The following is a 24,143-nucleotide window of genomic DNA, read 5'->3' on the forward strand; positions in this document are numbered from 1 at the left end:
TTTTCAGTCGATTGATTATACCAGGATTGTCATTTTCCCCTATAATTATTTTATTTTTAACCCATCTTCCTGATTGTTTCTACCCAATGGGGCACAGAAAAAATTTCCTCATTTCTTACACAGACCAGAATGCAATGCAGACACATGTTCCACAGAAGAGAATAAGATATGGTCCTCTCCAGAACCCATCACTGTGGGACCTCTTTGGGCAGCCGTGGTTCCTACTAGAATGTTTCAAATCTAGGCCATTCCAGCCTAGAGAATAGAAATTCACAATTAATGCAGAATGTTTCAATAATATTAAGCTTGTAATATAAATTAGCTAAAGTTAGGAAGTTCCAAGTTTATAGAACATTAACCTTGGCTCTTCCTGTTTTTGCTTGTTTAACAGTGTTAGGGCTAAATTTTGCTGTTAATTAAATGCACTCAACGTGCATTGGAGTTAATTGGACAGGTCCCAAAAATGACTCTTGTTAACTTCAATGGGAGAAGTACATACAGAGCTGTTGTTTAAGTATTTTGGTTTGTTTTTTGTTTTTGTTTTGAATAAATTTATTTAGTAATGCATAAAAAGATGATATGGTGAGTCAGTAAGGGTTTATTTTGTGAGTAAGGATGTGGCCTCAAGACCTTAGAAATATTTCCTTTCCTAATCTAAGAATGAATAAAATGATTTTTGCAGGTGATACGAAGAAGTAGTGATGAGGAAAAGTTGCTGTGCTTGGTACGTCAGCGTGCAGGACACCACTGCCAAACGGCCGTCATAGTGATTCTGATTTTGGCCTGGGAAGGGATTCCTCATCTTCTGGCTGATACATTATATAAAGAACTGACACAGAGTCTCAGAAACTATGGCTGTCCCACAAGCCGTAGATGTGCATTAAATGAAGAGTAAGTGACATTCATAGTGCCCGTTCATTTTCTCCTTGTTTTGTGTGTTGGTCTGCGTGAAAGGAAACACATTTGATTTAAAAATCGAAATATAAAAGCTTATTTAAAATACAAACCATTGGGTGTCATTTTAGTGTGATGTTCAATTCCTGTTATTCACTAAAGGCCAGACTGTGCACCAGGTATGCATGTGCTAAGAGAGTACACGGACTGCTCCCTCTATTTGCATCCAAGGCCTCTCATCACCCAAAGAGATGGGAAGGAGGTGACATGTGACTGCCACCCTGTATCAGTCTTGGCTGGACTATGAGTGGAAAGCACACTGAACCTTCCTGAGGAAGAGCATAGCGTGTACACTCATTCTGTGTGCTGGGAGTCCCAGAGGAATTGCATCTCCTGATGGTACAGTTGCTCCAGGACTTCCCCCTCAGACAGTGTGGCTCTACACTATTACCAGTGCAAGTCATATCAGGTACAATCTAGACCATACTGTCTCTAAGCGGGGTGGTTTTTTAATTATATGTAACACTTTTTCAAGCTCTCTTGTAAATGGAAAATTGTAAGTGTCTTACACTTTTTAGCTAGTTGTACCCACATTTTGTATTGGTTTTGATTTCTCCTGATTGGACTGTTCTATGGGTTTGTTTGTTTTTGAAGATTGCCATTATCTTATATGTTGCAACATGGGGCTTCTGAAATAAATGCAGACACTGAGATACTGGGGGGATGATGGAGGTCTCTTACTGTATTTTTTTTCTAGACAGAAATAGAGTGTTCTTTAGTAGTTTTGTCCTATGCCACATACTCACCTTGCTCAACTGTCTCCACAGTTCTTCTAACTGCCCACCTATAAAAGAACTGTCTGCTTTTACAGGCAACCATGGCTCAGCCATCCTCAGAGCAATGTTACCAGCTTGGCTTATTCTAGTCAGTTCTCGTCTCCCCAAAAGCCTGACTGTCTCTCTCTTTCTCCACGAGTTTTCTATGCAGATGTCCAGAATTTAAAAAAGACAAAAACAAAATCTTTGCATGCTCTAAGGTTCTGCATTAGTTGGACCCCTGCCTGCTACATTCTTACTGATGCTGTGCTGCTCAGAATAGAGTAGGTTACGATCAAACTTATTGAGCTTCATAGGTGAGAGAGCCTGGGCACTCAACTCTGGGATGTTCCTTTGCACTTCAGAAATGAAACTAATTCATCCCATTGGTTGGTAAATTGACTGGAAAGCTTATAGCAGCCAAATGAGACCGCAAGAGCAGCTCTGCCTCAGTTCAGATTCTTGGAGTGCCTGTCTCTAATCAGAATCCTTTTATAACTCTTCAGTGACTTAAATCTAATTTATTTTTAATGGTTCCTCCATGTTAGCATGCTTTCATTTCAAAATGTGGCTGACTTTTGATATACTGGTTCCACACACAGTCAGAGCTGTGGACAGTATTTATTGGGCTGCTGGACAGCTATAATAAAAGTGATATTTTTTTTTTAAATTTGTCAAAGCTGGAGAAGTCAAAATTACAGTAATGTGGGTATAACAAGGAGATGTATATTTTCATGTTAGATAAAAGTTTTGGGACTTGAGTTACTTGGGAGTGACTCTTTAAGAACAATAAACCAATCATACTTTCAAAAATAGATAATTATTGACAGAAACAGCTTTTCAGATATATTTATAAATCATTCTGTTATTTCATTGTGGATTATAGAAGTCATGTAAGTAATCACATATCTAAAGAAAGTTTCTGCTTTGGCAGCTGATTGTCATGCAATTACCTGTCTTGTAGCCGCACTTGTGCATGTCAAGGACTTGATCCTGAAACTTGTGGAGCCTCATTCTCATTTGGCTGTTCATGGAGTATGTATTTCAATGGCTGTAAATTTGCCAGAAGCAAAAACCCCAGGAAATTTAGACTTCTCACAGATGACCCTAAACAAGTAAGTTCTTTCTCTGAAAAGAATTTGATAGGCGTGTTTAGAGAACTAGTGGTAGAGTCTACAGATGTCCACTTACTCAGTCTACAGATGTCCACTCACATACATGCACCTTTGCCTGTGCCCCCTGCCCCTCCACCATAGAACTTATAAGTTTAACTTTCTCACCACTTGATGAAAATTCAGTGTATCTTGCTATGTAATGTAATGCAATGCCCTAGGAATTATTTTCATATGGCTATTATGTGTCTCTTGATTTGTTTCTGGGTGCAGGTTTAGCAACACTGTGTAATTTTGTTTGTGTTCATGTGAAATGTTCATACTATGTGAACATTTAATAGAACAAAAAAGATTTTTACAAGCAGTAATACCAGAGTAACACCTTTAGAAAGCCTGTTACATTCTTCACTCCTAGGTGCCTGTACATTGTGTCCATTCAGGGCTCACCCAAATAAAAAAGTGTAAAGCTCTGTTGGACACCTGAAGATTGCATTCCCGTAATACAGTCTCCCTATCTTGTGTTAGAATAAATAAATGGCATCCCTGGGTTGTGCCCCTTTCACCCTGCTGTCTGCCCAGCTGATGGACTGGTTGTCCTGTCTATCATGTATAATGGACTAGTTTTCTTCTGGGTACCATGCATCCGTGAGACCCTGAGAGAATATATGTCCTTAAACATGATGCAGTTAAATAATTGTTTAATTATTGCTTGTGAACATGACTGATGAGGGACAGCTTGTGTAGCAAAGGAAACATAAAAACTGATTATACAGAGTACACTACTAAAAAGTGTCTAGTGGATTTGTTTATGCTGTTGGAAAGCTTTTTACAACGAATGGTGAAGACCATTAAGCTTACGCTCCTAAAAATGACAGCCGACTCCTGTCTTATGCAGCGACATGCTTGCTCACCCAGCATGAGAGAACGTAAAAATAACCTCAAGATCTCTTTTTTTCTGATCTTAGCTGTCTCTAGCCTCACTTCTCTCTGGAGGGCTGAGGGAAAAGATTGTTTGCACCCTGACCAGATAACCTGATATGCTTGAAAATACATTTTGTTTAAACACATCATATGCAAGTGTCCGTTATTCTTAGTTAAGTGGATTCAACATATACTTGGTATATTATTTCGTCAGTGAACCTTTCCTACTATCCTGTCCCACCCACTGCTGGCAGAGAGCCCAAACACCCAACTTGTTCAGGTTCAGACAATAAGGGTGTTTTCATGCTTTTTTGTGTAGTTTTGACATTCATTCCTTCTCAAAAGTCAGCCTTGAAAAACCCAAATCTTCTGTATACCACTGAAGCTAAATATTTCCTATAAGTCCTGCATTTTTCACCTTTCCACTCACAGATAATGAGTTCCAATTCCAATTAAAAAAAAAAAAATACAGGAAAAAGATCAGGGGAAAGTCATCACAAAGCCTTTATTCCTTCATTTGGGTTTGTCACTAATTCTAACAAGTAGGTATTTCTTCGTCTTAGCTAAATGTTGGATATTGATCATTTTGCAGATGACATAAAACTAGGAGGTATAGCAAATAAAGAAGAAGATAGATTCAATGTACAGAGAGATTTGGATCCTTTGATCATTTGAGGCACTGGACGGAGTCAGATGAGGTTTAATGTAAAGAAGTGTATGATAATACATTTAGGTAAGAATAGCATATAGTATAGATTTAAACTAACGGTCTGTTGCCTAGAATACAGTCGAGAAGAAACATGGGTTAGCTGTAGATAATAAATTGATTATTGTATGAATTCACAGTGTGATGCCATTATGTAAATCTAATTCAAGACTGAAACCCGCATGTGTGTATGTAGCTACATGTGCACGCTCCGGAGGAAAAATCTCATGCAGAACATAAGTTATAATGCTTTGCTGCTTTGTAATGTGTTTGTAAGGCTGCAGTTGGAATTATGTGCAAAACTCTGGTCTTCACATTTAAAAAAATAATAGGGCACGTGTCACCCTATTCCATCTGCCTTCTTTGATTTTCCCCAGCCACTTGCCGATTTTCTTGGGATGGCCAGTCTTCAGGGAAAACACACACATTTTGGGACAAGTAATAGGGCTTAAATATTACCCTCTCATGGAAAGGCATCTAGTTTATCCAATTTTTGTATCTCTGTTTCTATGAGGAAAAGAGTCCTGTCCCTCTATTAGAAACATCCTCAGTCCCTGCCCTAATTGAGACCCCTGCATACCTCGCTAGGCAGTCATTATCAGATATAACAATCAAGAGCTGTGGTGCAGTGGAAGGAGCTATATCCCAAACAGGAGTTGAAGATGATGTACTAAACTGGTGGCATGACTCTGCAGATATAAAGCAGCAGTAATGAGTAGGATTTTTCAGGTGGAGCAGATCTTTTACCAACTGAAATCAAAAGGAGTTTCCACAAGCAAAAACATAATAAAAAGATTCCCCGAGATGGGGTTCTCCCATGGGTGTGCTAGCGTTCCCACAGGCATTAACGCCCTTCTGTCTCTGGAATGTCTGGTTTATTGCTCTTTCCAGACTACCTGTGCAAGTGAAGGGGAAAACGAAACTAAAGTTAACCCCTTGTGTACTGGTAATGAATCAGTGTCCCCTATCCACTAGCAAACATGAATTGTATACTATCCTATTATTTGTTTGAATATTTTAATTTACAGTGTTTTGACACTTTGCTATGGCAGACAGCAGGTTTATTTTAACCACAAGAAACAGAAGTAAAATAAATAAAATATAAAATTGAAACCATGTTAAGTTTGAATTTCCTGACTTTGATGGTTTGTGTCCCTACCTCTCCAAACTGAGCTAAATGTTCCAAGTAAATTATAACTCTGTAAATATTTTTGTCTGTAGGAAGAACATCTTGAAAATAATTTGCAAACTTTAGCTACTGATGTGGCTCCACTTTATAAGAAACTGGCTCCTGATGCTTTTCAGAACCAGGTAGGTCTGTGAGATTCAGGCAGTGGAATTTCAGGCTTTAAACTCTTGATAAGTGACCTCAATTTTGTCGTGCTGTGTCTTGGAAAAAATGTCTTCCTGACCCCAGCTGCTGTTCAGATTATGCCCTGAAGATTAATAACCCTTGTAAATTATTTTGTAACTAGAGAGTTTTTACTATTTATAGGAGTCGAATAATTCTTTAAATCTGGCTCAGCTGTTTCTCAGTAATGTCTTAAACTGAATGTCACATGTTAATTACAGGTTGCACAACAAAGTATTTAATTTCTGATAAAGCAGTTTACCTGATTACCTTTATTTAGTTAACAATCAGTGCTAATGTGTCCCATGAATCTGAAGTTTCCCAGTGCCATCTCCAAATAAACCTAGTTATTTTATTTTTAGGTGGAAAATGAACACATGGGCCCAGACTGTCGGCTTGGATCCCAGGATGGTAGGCCTTTCTCTGGTGTTACAGCTTGTATAGATTTCTGCGCCCACGCACATAAGGACACACACAATATGCACAATGGAAGCACTGTGGTATGTATATATCATTTTCTCATTTGTGCTGTTTTCTGTTGTGATTTTTAAATGCTGCTTCATTTAGCGATACATTTGCGTAAAGCATTTAAGGTGCTAAAATATTACGAGTGTTTTTTCGTATAAATATCCACAGGAGTTCGGTGTGTTTATTCTTAGCCTGCAGAAGGCTTATTATTATTCACCTTATTATTCTGAAGAATAAGAAAAGCAAGGGTGCAATCTAGGATAAAATACTTACAGCTATCTCAGATATACAAGTCCTGCGTGCTCAGTCTACCTCAGGACAGATAACGTATTCACAGTAAAGGTTTGATGTCTGAAGTAAAATAAAAGAAACATACACTGCAGCCAAGAATTGCATAAAACTCCTGCAGAAGAAGATCTTATGTAAATGAGCTTATTATCTGTCACATTTTATCACTTCCAGTTTTCACATTCACCAACCTCTCCTTCCTTATCTCCATAGTGCCTGACAGGCTCTAGGCTGGTGTAGCTATTGGTAGGAACATAGACCAGGTAATATCATGGAGCATGTGCTGGAGTTATTTTTAAAAGTCTTTCTGGTATTAATTAAGGGGAATAGTCTCCCACAGTCCCAGTGTGGAAGGAATCTAGTTGTCATTCTGTGGTATGTGGTTGATACCATAAGTGTTCATTGTATGATTAGTGGAAAAAGGTGAAGCAAGGAACACCATTTCTATTAAATAACCTTTAGAAAGTGAGGCCAGAAGACAGATAAGCTCAAAACAAAATAAATCCAAGAATGCTTCTGTACATGTTTTTTTTTTTAGCAGTTTGAGCTTTAATTACAAGCACTTCCTGCATAGTTAGGATGCTTTTGTGAATGTCATTGGAAATCGCATTCAAGCATAATCTCTGTATTTAAAAGTATATGTAAAATCTCTGCCTTAATTAGGGTTAGTGTCTTCTTCAAAAACTGGAAAATTAAAATTTAATGTAATATATTCCTGTAGTTTAAGAAAGATAGCCCAATCCTGCACAGTACTTGAGCATGTGCCCAACATTAAGCGTGTGAGTAGTCCCATTCACTTAACTGGAACTACTCACATGCTTACTGTTAATCATGTGCTTATGTGCTTTGTTGGATAGGGGTCTCTGGCTTTAAGTCTGTAAGTGTCTTTAAAGGCTATCCATGAATAGCAATCCTGAATTGACTTGTAGTGTTTTGCTAATAGTGAATGCCTCAGATAAGATTATGAAATAGCTTATAAAATAATTCACAAAATATATCTTACAGAATAGTGTAAAACCAATATGTTATTAATACAGTGTAAATGTCTTGAACTAGAACTTCCTCAGTGTGGAAATTCAGAGGGAAGATTTTAGAATTCAGAATTTGAAAATGTGTATTGCCTTTGGAGAATAAACTGTATATTTGATATTTGTATGCTAATATAACTTGGTTATATCTCAAATAAGATTATTTTGGTACATACAATATTATTCTTCCTAAAAGATATAATTACATGGAACTTATGTCTACTACCACCTATTTTAGGAGTGGATCATGAAAAGAGAAATGATGATGATGTTGGAAAATACAGTGTATCAGAGTAGGAATTTCTTAGATGATCTTAAATTAATATAGGTTCCCTTTAAAGAACATATTGGGATCAACTGAATATACATTTATTTATCTAGAGTCATTGGTGTTACTTCAGCACCAGGAAATGTTCATTAGGGATGCTTCTGTATTTCTTTGTTGTATGTTTTGTGAATTTTTCCAAATCAAATTAGTTGTATAATCATATTCTTTATTAACTTCATCTTTAGCTAGAGCAATTTAAATCTAGTTTATTTTATGGGAATTGATTCTGTGGAGACCACTTTTGAGCAAAAAACTGAAGGTATTAAAACTATATTTATGTGGAAAAGCTAACCAGTGTGCAGCTGTGAATATTTCCTGTTTGCTCTCTAGTGGGGTAAAAATACTTAGAAATTCTACAAGGGTATGTGTATTTGGAAATACTGGATGTACTTTATCTTTACGAAAGCACCTTTTTTGCTCAATAAATATAGCATCCATTTTCATTCCATCAGACTCTTTTGTTATCTTTTTAACAGCCTTCTTAGGATGATTCAGGTACCTGACAACAATGGTGTTAAGGTACAGTGTTCCCTAGTGAGGTGGAAGCCATGATTGCAATTGAATGGCATGAGGACAGACGTATAAGAATTAAAGGTGTCAATCTGAATTTGTCTCAAGTATTTATGTTGCTTCAAAGGATTAGCTGAAATGGGTCAATTTCATGCCTGTGTAAATCCATTGAAATCAGTGGATTTACACAAGGGATTCATTTGGCCCAGCAGATTTTACAAAGAATGGCTCAAAAGTAACTAAAGAAAGCATGGCCAGTGCAGTAGTAGCTATCCTAGTCGTTCATGTTCACTATTGGACAGTGCCTCTGACAGTGGGGGAAGGGTAAGATGAGTGGGGAGACTAACTACAATTATATGTGACTACTCATACCATTCAGTCTGTGGCACTGGCTGTGGAAAAAGTAAAGGGAGGAAAGTGACTTTTTGGTCCACAGTCTGCTTCCTTTTGGCCTTTCTCAATAGGAAAGAGAGGGTTGGTAGAGTAGCAAAAGATACTTGCACAGAGAGGGTCAATGGCTGTGAGGAAACTGCCATACTCCAGAAGCATTCCCTAGCTTTGAATGAAGTTGAAGAGAAGAGATGATGGCACCTTTCAATTTGCCCATTCAGCTTCTCTTCACACTGTCTTCACTGCTTGGCAAGAGTGCACTTTCTCACTCTCACAGCAGCACAGGGTGCCTACAGATTTCTTCTTTACTAGCACAAATCATGCCACATCACTCTGGTTCATGAACAATAAGCAGCATGGAGGTTCATGAAGAATAAATCATGCCATTTAAGTCTGATCACTTTTTGTGATCTATGTAGAATACTAATATGGTACATGAAGCTCATACAGTGAGTGAGACATATTAGGACCCCTTGAAGCATTAGAAGCCCTGCCTTAATACGTTTATTACAAAAAATTAAATTCAAATAAACATAAGCATCAGTACTTTTTAAAAAAGCCTGAAAAATGGCTGATGGGGAAAGAATAATTATAAATGGCACTGAAATCAGTTTGGATTTACCAAGTGTTAACATAGGAGTTTTATTTTATTTTAGTAGTTTTATCAATAATCTGAAAGAGGAAGCAAAACAAATAAATTAAACTAAGATGTAACTTCTCCTGGCTCTGAATCCTCTGCAGATACTGAAAGGATATAAAGTACAAATCCAGGGCCTGATTCGCCTCTCTGTTACACACATGCACACAGTGTAAACCATAAGTCGGTGATTTGAAGTTAACAAAATTACACTTTTGTGAATCCGGTGCAAGAAGAGAATCGCACTCCAAATATCAAACTAGAGAGATTAGAAAAATGGCAGAGATTCATAAAATGAGGTTCAGGTTGGGAAAAATGCAGTAAACTTTTGTTTTTTGCAATAATATTCTGAACCAAAGCTACTGCATGTAAGGGAGATGCCATACATGCAAATGCATAATATCACAGGTTAAGAAGGCAATAATTCCTCTTTATATAGCAACTTAGAGACTAACAAATTTATTTGAGCATAAGCTTTCGTGAGCTACAGCTCACTTCATCGGATGCATTCAGTGGCCTGTGTGATGCTTTTGCCGGGGACAGAACAGGAATGAAGTCTTAGAACTTAGTAAGTAATCTAGCTAGATATGCGTTAGATTCTGTTTGTTTAAATGGCTGAGAAAATAAGCTGTGCTGAATGGAATGGATAGTCCTGTTTTTGTGTCTTTTTGTAACTTTAGGTTTTGCCTAGAGGGATTCTCTATGTTTTGAATCTAATTACCCTGTAAGGTATTTACCATCCTGATTTTACAGAGGTGATTCTTTTTACTTTTTCTTCTATTAAAATTCTTCTTTTAAGAAACTGAATGCTTTTTCATTGTTCTTAAGATCAAGGGTTTGGGTCTGTGGTCACCTATGCAAATTGGTGAGGATTTTTATCAAGCATTCCCCAGGAAAGGGGGTGTAAAGAAAGGTAAGGGAGGATTTTTGGGGGAAAGACGTTTCCAAACGGGCTCTTTCCTAATAATAATAATAATACTGGTGTTAGATGTTTGGTGGTGGCAGCGAAAGTCCAAGGGCAAAGGGTAAAATAGTTTGTACCTTGGGGAAGTTTTAACCTAAGCTGGTAAAAGTAAACTTAGGAGGTTTTCATGCAGGTCCCCACATCTGTACCCTAGCGTTCGGAGTGGGGAAGGAACCTTGACATGCATCCGATGAAGTGATCTGTAAGCTTATGCTAAAATAAATTTTAGTCTCTAAGGTGCCACAAGTACTCCTGTTCTTTTTGCGAATATAGACTAACACGGCTGCTACTTTGAAACCTGTTTTTATATAGCCTAAGTGTTACTTAATTTGGAGTACCATGCACGTTTTTCACTGTTCTACCAGTATTTCAAATGAGCCCTGGTGTACACGGGTGGGGGGAGTCGACCTAAGGTACGCAACTTCAGCTATGCGAATAGCGTAGCTGAAGTCGACGTATTTTAGGTCAACTTACCTGGGCGTGAGGACAGCAGTGAGTTGACCGCTGCCGCTCCCCCATCAACTCCACTTCCACCTCTCACGAGCTGGAGTTCCGGAGTCAACAGGGAGTGCGTTTGGGGATCGATTTATCATGTCTAGATGAGACATGATAAATCAGTCCCCAATAGATCGATCACAACCTGCCGATTCATCGGGTAGTGAAGACCTGCTCTGAGATTGACAAACTAGGGAAGATGCAGAGAAGGGAAACAAAGATGGTTAAGGGGAAGGAGGAATTGTCCTATGACGATCAGGAGAATTTTAAGTGTTGTAGAGATAAATATATCTTCCCTTCTTTATAATCTATCTACAAATTTGAAGTATGTTACTGTTAAGGAATGCAGAATTGTCCAGGTTTGCTTTAAGTGGGGAATAATAATTAACATTCAGCAATGGAAAATTTAAGCACGACCTTTGGAAATTTTTTGAATAATTTGAATAAAGGAAAGTGCTGGAATACCCATCATTGGAATTATTAAAACTTGGGCGAGGCAACTTGTATTTAGATGTTCTGTAGGGAACATCCCTGCATTAGCAGAAGGAGGAACTAGATGATCTAATAGGATTTTTCCATCCCAAGGATTCTAAAATGAGGTAAGAAGAGAGAAGATCAGAATAAAGAGATGGTTTAAATTGATTAGGACACTGCATATTTACCACCAGCTGCAACCTTAAGATCTGAAGATCTAGCTCCACCTAAAGTCACATTACCTTCCTCCACTAATCTTGACCTCTGGTGTAGTTGTTAGAAAGAACCAATAAATGTCACCATTATAGGAGGCTGATACTGAGGGCTTTTGAAAGGCTAGCCATTGCATAGTACTGGCCAAATACCACCTAGGATTGCAGAGGAAGTAAGAGAAGCCTGTGTTATTAATGGCTCACAGGAAACTCTTTTTATCAGATCTTAGTGGAATCACTATGAGCATATTGTCAAGTGCTAGAGGAGTCATCTCAACCAAGTCATTTAAAAAAGCAAGAGGGAGATCAGGTGAGACTGGATTTATTTAACTGGTCAAGTTTTTTTAATATTAGTTTCTTAAGTCAGAGACAAAGACTAATTGAAGTAGCGGAACCTATGATATGGAACAACTATTTGATACTACCTGCAGTTTTGGAACATAAAGTAGCTATGGCCAGTTACCCTGCAAACCACGTACATGCCTATATTGTAGCTACCAAAGGTGCTCAGAATTGTGTTTGGCTACCACACCCCCTACAGCACCAAGTAAAACTAATAGATTTGTGCAGAATGAAAAACAGTTAAAGCCCTGAGGATAAGGACTATCAAAATATTTAAATTAACATTGCTTTACTGGGCATGTATACAGTGGGGCCAGAAATATACTGCAACCACTGTAAACAAAAAAAAACAACCCTTGTTGACCTTTGTTCCTAAGGAAATATTGCTTGTGTTGTGTGGTACTTGTGGCAGTTACAGATGTTCATTCAGTCTTAGTGGGCGCATGCAATTCACAAGTATCAGTTGGCCACAAATGGATATCCTAAGAAGAACTGAATTATAAGACTGGATGTGCTTTATTGTTAAAACTGGAAATGTGTAGGGATCAGCCCCATCCTAACTACCTCATATGGTACAAGTGCAGTAGTTTTTAAAGATCAGGGCCCACATTTTCAAAATGCATCCAACAAAAGAGCATGTGCTCAACTTGGATAGCGCCACTATCCAATCTACATATGTAAATTGTAGATTTTCATACACACTACCCTGACTTTCATGCAAGCATTAACTGTTGTGTGCACTTTTGAAAAATTTGGGTTGATAGTTAATCTGGTTAATGGCTGATAAATGGCTGATATTTGTTATAGTGGTTCTCAATCAGGGTTCTGTGGCCCGAAGCAGGGCCGGCATTAGACTAGCTGGGGCCCAGAGCAGAAAGCTAGGCACCCTGTGGGGTGGAAGCCTCAAGCCCCACCCCCTGTGGCTGAAGCCCAGAGCCCTACCACCCAGCAGGGAGGAAGCTCTGAGCCCCTCCACTGCACAGAGCTGAAGCTACAATGCACACACACACTCTCCCACCCCGTGTGGCAGAAGCCCCAAGCCTTAGTGCCCCATGGGGCAGAAGCCACAAGCTCCCCACGGCGCAGAAGCTTCTGTCGGGCAGAAGCCCAGAGCTCCCCTCCCCCACTACCCGGCCCCTGAAGCCTAGAGCCCCAAGCTGCCTCCCTCATGGCTGAAGTCCTGAGTCCCCCCTCACCTCTTCCCCTCAGTGGTCCCTGAAGTTTTATAGCATGTTAGGGAGGCCTCAGAAAGAGAAAGATTGAGAACCCCTGATTTTCTATAGTTTGCCAATATGCTTTTATTTAGCACTGTAAAACTTGGTGACTTGGTCACAAGGGAAATGAAAATTGTAAGGACCAGAAATTAACTCCAGGCAGTTATTTTTTCCTCATATGAGTGCCTTTTCTGTAATCCAAAACCATATTGTATACAACATGATAGCCAATAGGAGGACAAGGTGTTGGAAATCAAGCAGTTATTAGGACAGGGATTTGGTAGAAACATGTTCAAACTGAATAAATATGAACAATATTTCAAATATGTACAAATGCATCCACAGCAAGTTCTAGCTCTTCAGGAGTGCTATAGAATAGGATATATAAAGGGAGGGATGATTACTGCTGATTCATGCCACAGTCCCTCAAGAAAATTTGTGCATTTGGGCTGAAGGAGAATTGGTAGGCAAATACATACAAAGTAATTGAAGTTGCTCTACTTTGTGTGTTGTGGACCAATAAGACTATGACAGTTATCCACTAGCTTTGGTTGACTACGAGGGAATTAACTGAGTTTTCTTCAGAGACAGAAGGCACTATTGACAGGGCTGCATGATCATTACTCTGTTCACCTCTGGAAGGCATTGCTCTAAGAGTAAATCTCTGCAAAATTCTCTCTTTGCTTCACAAACTGTTTCATGGTGTTTGATTAGTGGAGATGTGTGTTAAGCACCCTTCCAGCTGGTGGTCTGCTTGGGCAGAAGGTTGTACCTTAGTGAACTAATTTTTGCAAGACTTACTGGTGCTATCTCCCAGCAATCCTTCTTAAAGATGTCTAGTGATGTTGCCTCAACATGTTGTAGGGTCCTAGCTATCATCGAGCTGCTGCACAGGGATTTAAGTAAATTCCTGTTTTAATGTGTGTTTTCTCAAAGTTTATTATTAAACAAGAAACTTTGAAGAACTATATTAAATAATTTGAAAGAAAGGGATGAGGGCAAATGGACTAGTCTGAGCCCCTGAGAACCAAATCCATGCTCCAGGACTTCCATAGAACATGAGCTGAAGCAGCGAAGTAAAGCTTGAGACAGCAGTTATATCTCTTGAGGAACCTGAAAGAGGAGAAGGGGTAATTTGAAGGTGAGATTGTGCTCATGTGACACAAATAGAAGGTGTTTTCAGGCTTTATTTTTAGTTCATGTTTAAAGCAAAGCTGGTGTCAATGACAGCTGTTTTAAAATGAGAGCCTTATCTGAATTAAAAAGACCAGTCAGTCTTTTAACAAGAAAAAAAAAATGTTTAAAAATACCTCTATATTTGGTCTTGATGATGACCCTCCATTAGTTCAATGCTGTAAGTAGGTCTTTCCACCGTCATGTTCAAGTGTAACTGCCAGAGCTTCCTGGAATTTCCTGTAAACACACTTGCAAAAGCAGAGCTGACTTGCACAGCTTTGCATGGTAAACATGTTAAAGTGTCAGCAGAAGAGAATAAAAAACCCATTCGTGCTACAAACATAACAACAATACTCTACTGGACACAGATCATTTTTCTTACATAGTAAAAGTGTCATAAGGAAGTGAGAAATGTCCTTTGACTTCATGATGTTTATTCTCCAGAGGTTTGGTTTTTGGTATTGTATGCAAAATGTATGGCAAAGATAACGTTCCACAACGTTAATTATTATTATTTTTTATCTGTATCAGCATGATGCTTTACTGAAGACATGTTTCTCTAAATCTGATTTACTGTTTGCGATTAATCATTAGAACCTAGTATCTAATGTTTTCCATTCTAGACTATGAGGACATAAACATGAAATTAAAACCAAAAAGCGTGAAAGTTCTTCTATAAAAACCACAGTCCACAGCGAAAAATAAAAATTGTAAACAATGCAACTTAAAATTCATTATTCTTTTCACATGCAAATCCATAAACTAGATTTAGACCGTCAGCTCTGCTCTCTAAGGCAAGGACTGTCCTTTACTCTGTGTCTAGCAGAATGGAGGCGTGATTTTGTTGGGGCCTCACGGTGCTACTGCAATACAAATTAATAATAATAATTAATACAGAGAACCATCCGCATTCAAAGACAGTCAAGTTAATGTGTTGTTTTAGTAGCAGTAAAATTCCATCTGCTATCATATCGCTGCAAGTAATTAGATTAATCAGAAGCACTAAATCTCTGTTAACGCACCTGATGAAGTCCAGCAAAAGTTCCACACAAACATCCAGTACTACTAAATCTAATACTAGTATTAATTCATTTTGAAAACACTTTGGTAGGACAGCTGTCTGCCTTGCTAAACCTAAGTGTCCTGTACAAATCTTTCATATTGAGTTTGGCTTCTTTTTTAGCTTACCATCAGCTTTTTCTGTACAGAAACCAGCAGTTAAAAATTCATTATAAGCACCTACTCAGTGGACCTGCAACAATTTGTTGTTTGCTGGAGATGGCCTGTAAATAAAGGTAGAATTTATAGTGCTAGAAACTTCAAGGATACCTTTTGATATGGTTACGTCAGTGAGTTGCTTATTGGAGGTCCTTAGTACAGACTTCATTGTGAAAACAAAACGAATGTCAATAGTAAAGTATAATAGAGTGATCTCCACCTGACCACCCCCCTTTCACTGTCAAGAGTGCCTCTGCAGTGCCCTCCCTCTGTTTTCCCATTCTTCGGGACTCCTTAAACAAAACTCCTGACAGTCTTGCTAATCCAATCACAGACCTTCTTGGGGCCTAGTTTCTTTATTAACACAAAATTGCAAAAAGCAAACAAACAACAAATCTTCCATCCAACCTTATGCTCCCTGAGGTACTCTCCCTTCCTGTTGTCTGAGCAACTAGACAGTGCAAGGCCTCACCTGCCCTGCCTTCTCCCAAAGGAAAACTAAACTTTCAGTTGGGGTCTTTGATCCAGCCCCAGCCCAGCTCCCTTCTGTAGGGGCCATGGTAGGAGACTTTCTGTACAGCTCTACAGCATAGTTCCCCCTTCAAGATCTGTCCTCACTTAACTCTCTTTGACCCTGTATAGCCCAGGTGCGGTTCCGCCTTCTTAATTGCTCAGCTGGGAGTACCTGTTCTGGTGTAAGGGCTCTGGACTATTTCCATCACACAGGGGCAGTCACTCAGTGTCATAGAGTTTAAAAGTTAAACATTTCTTCTTAGGCAAGGGGTCAGTTTCTGAATAAAATACCAATTTTACTAGGAGAACTGATTAACAGTTTCTTCAGCCTTTTCTACAGATAAAGCGTGAGAATTTCACAGGATAATATAGAGTATATTGTAGGCAAGATTCAGTAAATGTTGTCAATCAGTAGTTCCTACAGAAGAATCAGAAGGTTACTTTTCTACTGACATGCACTAGAATTAGTGTGTGGAATGAATATTTATCACCAACAGCTCATTGAATTTTTTTTGGTTGTGAATCTACCATATCATCTTTGCATGGAAGTTCAGACATTTGCAGTAGCTAAAATGCCTTTTGAGAATGGGTAAAGGTGACTGTATGTTACCATTCTGGAGAATATCAGTAATGTGTTTAATAAATTTATACAGTATTACAAACTGCAACATTGGATGGTTGTCAAGGATAAATGACCCGACATGATACACATAACTAATTATAGCTATTTGTGGAAAATGTCCCATGCTTTCTACAAATGCTTTTTCTGCTTGTTCAGAATACCATTATCATTTCAAAGGAAGGATTTTAATTGCTGCTTTTTGCATTTTGTAAAAGCAGAGGAGCTTCAGAAATGCTTTCCAAAACTGTTTCCATAACCTACTGTGAACTTATTCTGGCTGTAATAATCCAATAGAACTACATACTGTAGATCTTGTAAAATAGTAAAAGTAAAGCAAGCTAAGTAATTCAGTTGTGAAACTGGTGAATCACTCTTATGACTTGAGTGGACCTTAATGGATAGCTTGTCAAAGTGCTGAGACCACCTTAGCAGGCCACTGCAGAGCTAAATGATGATGCAGCATATCTGAGAGAATGAGCATCTGTTCTGTTTCCGAAGGACATCTATTCTGTTCCCTATCTACATAGAGAAGAAATATACAGGAAATTTAGTTTCCAAATTCAGAAATGCATTTTGCCCACTTTGCTGCATCTTCAGTTCAAAGCATCTGTTCTTACTAATGATGTAGTGGAAAAGGCTATATCAGATTCAACTCAAGAAGTTCAAGTGGCCAAAGACACAGATCAAAGAACTACAGGATTCAGAACTCTTTGGCTACAGATGTTTCTTCAAATGGTTTAATCATTTCATTCAATTTATGGGTGCATCTTAGAAAGAGAGCAGAAATTCACGGTGTCTCCACACCTTGAATACTGCATGTAGTTCTGGTCAGTCCATCTCAAAAAAAGATATCTTAGAATTGGAAAAGGTACAGAGAAGGGTAACAATAATGAGCAGGGGTTTGAACAGCTTCTATATGAACATGCAACTGTTAATAAGACTTCATTAAATCCAAAATAATTCATGGTTTTTTTTATCTTCGAGTTTATTGGATATCCAAAAACAAACAAACAATTTGGCCAGCATTTTCTCATTTGGCTATTAAGTATCCTTGATGATCCAACTAGTGTGTCTTTTGGAAAAAATATTTAGTACAGCAGGAGATGCAGCAGGACATAAATCATACTTAAAATCCAAAATAGTATAGCATTTTGTCTTTTTCAATCTGCTTTTGATTGGTTTGAAATAGAATATTAATAGTAATTCATGTAAAAAGCTACTTTGAATGCTCTCAACAGTACATTCCAAAGGTTTTCCAATGGATTACTTTATGTAGAGTCCACCATTAATGAAAGGACTGTCTACAAACTGGTAGAGCAAACTACTCTGCTTTGTCTACAAACTGGTAGAGCATCTAAAAGATTCTTAGATCATAATCTGCTGCCGTCTAGGACTAATTTTTGAATCCATAGAATAGTCTGGTCCACTTGCTATTTGATTCTTCTTTTTAGATGCACAGGTATATAAGTGAGGTGCTTAGAATGAAAGTTTACCTATGTTAAACTTTCCAGCACTGCATTCTGCATACATGCACAATGTCGTCTCTTCATTATTTTGTAAATAAATGTCCTGTTCTATTTTATATAGTCTTAATGCTTTGTGTTGTGGAGTAACCCTGTCTGTACCCACAGCTCTGCCAATGTACCTCAACCCTTGCCTGTAACGTTTTCAGTGCAAGTCCTGGATCTCATTGAGCAAAACTGCCACATGTGCTGAATTTTGTATTGGTTTTGTCATATAATTCACTTGGATGAGCTCCTCCCCTTCATATTTTTTTTCCTCTTATCTTTTTTTCACTTGGCCCTGCCTGGCAAAATGTTGGGCTAAACTAAATATTTCCCTGTCCCTACCTGCCCTATAGTGGGTCAGCTGAAAAAATGAAAATGGTTTAAAGAAGTGAAATTCCCAGAGAAAATTCCAGCATAGGAGATGAAAATAAATATTAAAAACATACAAGGCTTGATTTTTCAGGCACTCGTCTCTTGATGTGCAAAAATGCACGCATGTACACATTTGCCACCAGAACTGGCACCAGGCTTTTAATTTTGAAAATAGACATGCATTCTTCTCTGACTGCTGGTCCCTATGTGTATTCCATCTTGTGTACATATGCGCCCAGAGCCAGAAAATATTGAAAGCAGTGTCCATTGGTCTGAACATACACCCTGACTCACCTCATGCCTCCGACCATGGAAATAAAGAGCTGGACAGACCAACCGCCTCTCCAGTTCCTTCTCACCGCTGTATGGTCTGGGTTGGAACCTCAAGTGCCCAAAGCTTCAGCTTTATTCCTTAATGTGATAATATATTTAGATATCTGTAAATAGTTTTTGGAAATTTTGGAGTTTAAAAGTTTTATCTGTTAGTTTTAGAGTTAGCTTCCTCAAGGTGAGGACCCTCCCCCCCCCATACCTCGTTTTGGATACCCATCTATCCCCAGGACTCTGGGCGTCAAAATTTGTGCTTCCTGTCTCCGATCCTTCTTGATCAATGACTAACACCAACATTTCATCGTGCGTGCGTTTTTTTCGCCGCTTTATTTGAGATAGACTTTGGGACGGAGGAGGGAGGCTTGAAATATTTGCAGCTGCTGGAGGAAAAGAAGGGAGTGAAGTATTTTAAAAGGTAAGTTTTTACAGAACAATGGCTATACTCTTTCAAAGTGAGCAAACACTATTCACATTACATAGCACATGTGATTTTGGTACAAGGTCACATTTTGCATCTTATATTGAGTGCCTGCGGCTTTGGTGTTAGAGATCACACATGCAGTGCCGGGCAACCGAATTCGGCTTGCAGGCAGCCATGGTAAGCCATCATCTTTCAGCTTCTGCAGCCTTGATAACAGCAGCGCCCTCCTCTCCCATACTGAGCAAAGCACGTTGAGTTGGCCATTTAGTGCTGCGGTTTTCCTGTTAACGTGCAGCAGCAGAAACCAAACTAACCCCCCCACCCACATCCAATTCTCTGTGATGATTGCTTTACCTCTCCCCCGCACCACGTGACTGGTATCAGGGAAGATCCCTGCTAGCCAAATGCGAACAGCTCAGCGCCAATGCCCCCCCCCACCCCCCCAGTAGGAACGGCCACTTCTGAATGTCCCTTTAATTAAATTCCCCTATTTCAACCAGGTTACCATGAACGATATCACGCTCCTGAGGATAACACAGAGAGATAAAGAATGGATGTTGCTTGAATGCCAGCAAACACCGGGACCATACGCTGCCAGGCTTTGTCATGCAGTGATACCAGATTACTTGCTACTAGCATGGCGTGGTAAAGTGTCCTACCAGGGAGGATGGAATAAGGCTGCTCTCCCCAGAAACCTTCTGCAAAGGCTTTTAGAGTACCTCCAGGAGAGCTTCATGGAGATGTCCCTGGAGGATTTCTGCTCCGTCCCCAGACACGTTAACAGACTTTTCCAGTAGCTGTACTGGCCACAAATGCATCGCAAGTCCTCAGGGCTACTTAATCATTAAAAAACACTAGCTTTTATAACATGTATTATATTTAAAAAGGTACACTCACCAGAGGTCCCTTCTCTGACGTCGTTGGGTTGGGAGGGTATTTCAGTCAGGGTGATGAAAAGATCCTGGCTGTCGGGAAGAACGGTGTGCTGTGAGCGCTCCTCAAGCTTGTCTTCCTCCTCCTCCTCATCTTCCTCGTCCGCAAAATCCTCAGGCATGGCGGAGAGTACCTCATCATCAGAGTCCATGGACAGGGGTGGCGTAGTGGTGGCGGCCCCCCCTAGAATTGCATGCAGCTCAGCATAGAAGCGGCATGTCCGGGGCTCTGTCCCGGAACGTCCGTTTGATTCTTTGGTTTTCTGGTACGCTTGTCTGAGCGCCTTAAGTTTCACGCGGCACTGTGTTGCGTCCCTGCTATATCCTCTGTCCTTCATGGCCTCGGAGATTTTTTTGAAATGTTTTGGCATTTTGTCTTTTGGAACGTAGTTCTGATAGCATGGATTCCTCTCCCCATACAGCGATCAGATCCAGTACCTCCCGTTCGGTCCATGCTGGAGCTCTTTTTGATTCTGGAACTGCATGGTCACCTGTGCTGATGAGCTCACCTGGCCAAACAAGAAATGAGATTCAAAAGTTCCCGGGGCTTTTCCTGTACACCTGGCCAGTGCATCCAAGTTCAGAGTGCTGTCCAGAGTGGTCACAATGGTGCACTATGGGATAGCTCCCGGAGGCCAGTACCTTTGAATTGCGTCCACACTAACCCTAATTTGAAACGGCAATGTCGATTTCAGCACTAATCCCCTTATTGGAGAGGAGTACAGAAACGGTTTTAAGAGCCCCTTATGTTGAAAAAATGGCTTCATTGTGTGGATGGGTGCAGGGTTAATTAGATTTAACGCTGCTAAGTCTGAAACTAGTAGTGTAGACCAGTCCTAAATAACTGGAGGTTCTTTGAGATATGTGGTCCCTATTTGTATTCCACTATTTGCCCTCTTTCCCCTCTGCTTCGCCTCTTCTTCGATTCACGGTGGAGGTGGAGAAGAAAGCGGAAAGGCGGTTGGTTTGTCCTGCCTTTTATCTCCTCAGCTGGAGGCACAAGGTGAGCCAGGGCACATGTGCGGACCAAGGGACATTGCTTTCAAAATTCTCTGGCTCCAGGAACATGGAGCACATGTATACCCACAATGGAATACAGATAGGGACCATGCATCTCAAAGAACATCCATTTACTACATGGTAAGTAACTTTCTCTTATGGATTCAATCTTCTTGATTTGTAGGCTAGAATGCAAGTTTTTGAGGCGAGTACGCAAGTTTGTGTGCAGATATACGGGGAGATTTTTCAAAGGCACAGGTGCATAACTCCCACTGAAAGCTAATGAGAGTTAGATGCCGAAATCCTACTTTTGTCTTTGAAAATCTCTTCCCCCTCCCCCCATAGTCAACACAGCCAGTAGAATTAAGTAAATGTGGACAAACGTAACAGTATATGCCACTCATCAGCTTCTAATTGTTCCTTCATCTTCGCTTCTGGAGAGCCCTTCTCTAAATCCTGTTTTAAAATATCACCTAAAAAATTCTCATGTCTTATCTATGCCTCTTAATTTCTCTCTCTCTCTGTTGTTCTGCAATCATTCAGCATTACATATAATTTCTTCATAGATCCCTAATTAGATTTAATTAGGTTTTTATTAGTTTCATTAATTATATTATTAATTCTATAAATAATTTTTGTAATGCTTTTGTATGACAAATGTGCTATAAAATAAAGGTTTTATTATTATTTCCTCCTGGAACTATGGGCAAGATGACAAGAGTCTGGAAATTTTGATTCAACATCAGTGATTGGGATCACATATAACCTACATACTTATGGAATGACATGTTTCTATTTAGAAAGCATCTCTCATCTTTGGGAGGTGCTCAAATGGCTATATGTGTGCAGTCAATACCTCACAGGACAAATGGAAAATTAGCTTAGCCATATCATTCATGCATGGTTTTCTAGTAATGCAGTATATTTTTGTGAAAGCTAATCATTTTCTTACGAATAATCACACATTCATCAATATATTGATGGTAATCATAGACTTGTTTATACATGTAGAGCAAAATTTATCCATTGAAGTGCATGGAATGTAACAAGATTAATTTAGTCTATGTTTCTCTTGTTCAGAAAGCTTCTGTAGTTAGGGAAGAAGGGTAGTGGCGATTTTAATCACTTTTTTTAGGGTGAATTTACTATATTAGTAATGGGCAAATCTCTAGAGGTCCAGAAGTTTGGAAGCACCTCAAAGGTTTGGTAATGGTTTTGAACTATTAGAATAAATACCCCCAGTATTTATTCAAAACTATGCAGTGGGGTCCGTATCAGGCTTGATCCAAGCAGGTTTCTCCTTTCAAATTTTGAATCTTAGAACAGCGTATAATTTTAGTGAACAGAGAGACTGCAGATTTGCTGGACCTCATCACTTTATTACAGTACAGAGTCAGTGCTGGGAAAAGAGGGTTAATTTAAGCTAACTTTTACAAAGGTTTGAATTAGAGTTGGGAGCCATTTCTTCTTACTCTGTAAGAACCAGTTAATCCATCCCTATTCTATTCTATTCTAAATCCCCTTTCAGATCATCACTGAGATTGTCAAGTGTTTAAAAGGCCTGTTCCTTTGTTATTATGGATCTAGTGGGGAATGGTTAGGGCCATAAATCCAGTTAAAAGGATAAATGATTAAGCATTCAGATAACTTCTGTAACTTGTAAACAGATGTTTATTTATTATCTTTTTTTTGGTCAGGTCTGCACATTAACAAAAGAAGATAACCGTTCAGTGGGGGTGATACCGAACGATGAACAGCTACATGTGTTGCCCCTTTACAAAATTTCACAGACAGATGAATTTGGCACTGAGGAGGGACTGGAAGCTAAGATAAAAGCAGGAGCAATACAGGTGCTTACTGCTTTTCCCAGAGAAGTACGAATGTTAGCTGAGCCACTTAGAGCTACAAAGAAAAAGAAGCCAGATATAAAGAAGACACAAGTTGAAAAGCAGACATTAGCAGATAAGAAATATTCAACACCAGCAAAGCTGAAAATTGGAGCTCCTGAAAATCTTGGTAAAACTTCACAGTATTTAGGTAAGTGATATTTATACTGTGCTATGTGTCTTATCTAATTTAGAAAACCAATTGCCTCCTCAGCGTTCACTTTTCTAGAAATATTTGCATATTACACCTTCTACAGACTTGTGAAGGAGTCACTATATTCAGATATTTTTGCAGAAGGGAGCAGGTGATCACACAAAAATTTATGTATAGTACTAGATTGTAAAAATTATAGATAATGATATGGTGACAATGGAAAAATTTCAGAGATCGCTTATTCTAATAATGACCATAGGAAGATCTTGAAATGTTACTTCTGGGCGAGTTCTCTAAATGTCATTTATACAAAGAAGTACGAGGACTGTTTCTCCACATGTTGTGTGGCAGCTTGTTTGTGATGTTTTTCTCTTCATAAGGAGCATGAATTGACTATAGTTTTCTTATTTGCATCACTGGTTATATGGATGGTGCAGCAAAGCAAGTGATTTGCAAAAAGACGTCAGTTTTACCAAATTTAAGGTAAAAGTTGTTTTAATATTTCTCATTCTCATTTTTTCCTTTAAATACTGAAAGTAAGACAGGGAGTGGCAGAATCTGATACTGGCTGAATAAAGCACACTTAGATTTTGCTTTGTATTGTAGAGATAAAAATGAGCACATCCCTCTCTTGGGAATCTCTGATCTCACTTTCTGCAGTGTAAATGTGGCATAACTCCACTACACTCTAAGTTACTTTAGATTTACACTTCTGTATCTGAGATCGCAAGTTGATACCGAAACTCCCCAGCCACAAGGATTGAAACCCTTAGGTGGAGGACACTGAGGGAGATCTATTCAGAGGGCTCAATGCACTGCATAAAGCAAGCCACAACAGACAATGCACTGTCCACAACCAGGTG

The 24,143-nt window shown here is 39.1% G+C and overlaps 1 protein-coding gene and 1 long non-coding RNA gene across 7 annotated transcripts in view; one reads left to right on the forward strand and one right to left on the reverse strand.

The window, feature by feature from the left end:
* The window catches only part of TET1 (tet methylcytosine dioxygenase 1), a 132,150-nt gene that overhangs the window by 86,315 nt on the left and 21,692 nt on the right, over positions 1 to 24,143 (forward strand). For all 6 annotated transcript variants that reach the window (XM_078853811.1, XM_078853810.1, XM_073353482.2 and 3 more), the window contains 5 exons: positions 683 to 891; positions 2,674 to 2,824; positions 5,670 to 5,759; positions 6,162 to 6,299; positions 22,938 to 23,277. In XM_078853811.1, coding sequence (XP_078709937.1) covers positions 683 to 891; positions 2,674 to 2,824; positions 5,670 to 5,759; positions 6,162 to 6,299; positions 22,938 to 23,277 — 928 coding nt within the window. The remainder of the gene's footprint in view (positions 1 to 682; positions 892 to 2,673; positions 2,825 to 5,669; positions 5,760 to 6,161; positions 6,300 to 22,937; positions 23,278 to 24,143) is intronic.
* On the reverse strand, positions 805 to 15,226 carry LOC140914804 (uncharacterized). The gene is made up of 4 exons (XR_012159995.1): positions 14,460 to 15,226; positions 6,541 to 6,618; positions 2,663 to 2,837; positions 805 to 943 (listed from the first exon to the last, which is right to left on the reverse strand). It is a non-coding gene; the product is annotated as an uncharacterized LOC140914804 (long non-coding RNA).

The sequence above is a fragment of the Lepidochelys kempii genome, chromosome 7 (assembly GCF_965140285.1).
Source record: "Lepidochelys kempii isolate rLepKem1 chromosome 7, rLepKem1.hap1, whole genome shotgun sequence".
In the NCBI taxonomy this organism is placed as follows: domain Eukaryota; kingdom Metazoa; phylum Chordata; order Testudines; family Cheloniidae; genus Lepidochelys; species Lepidochelys kempii.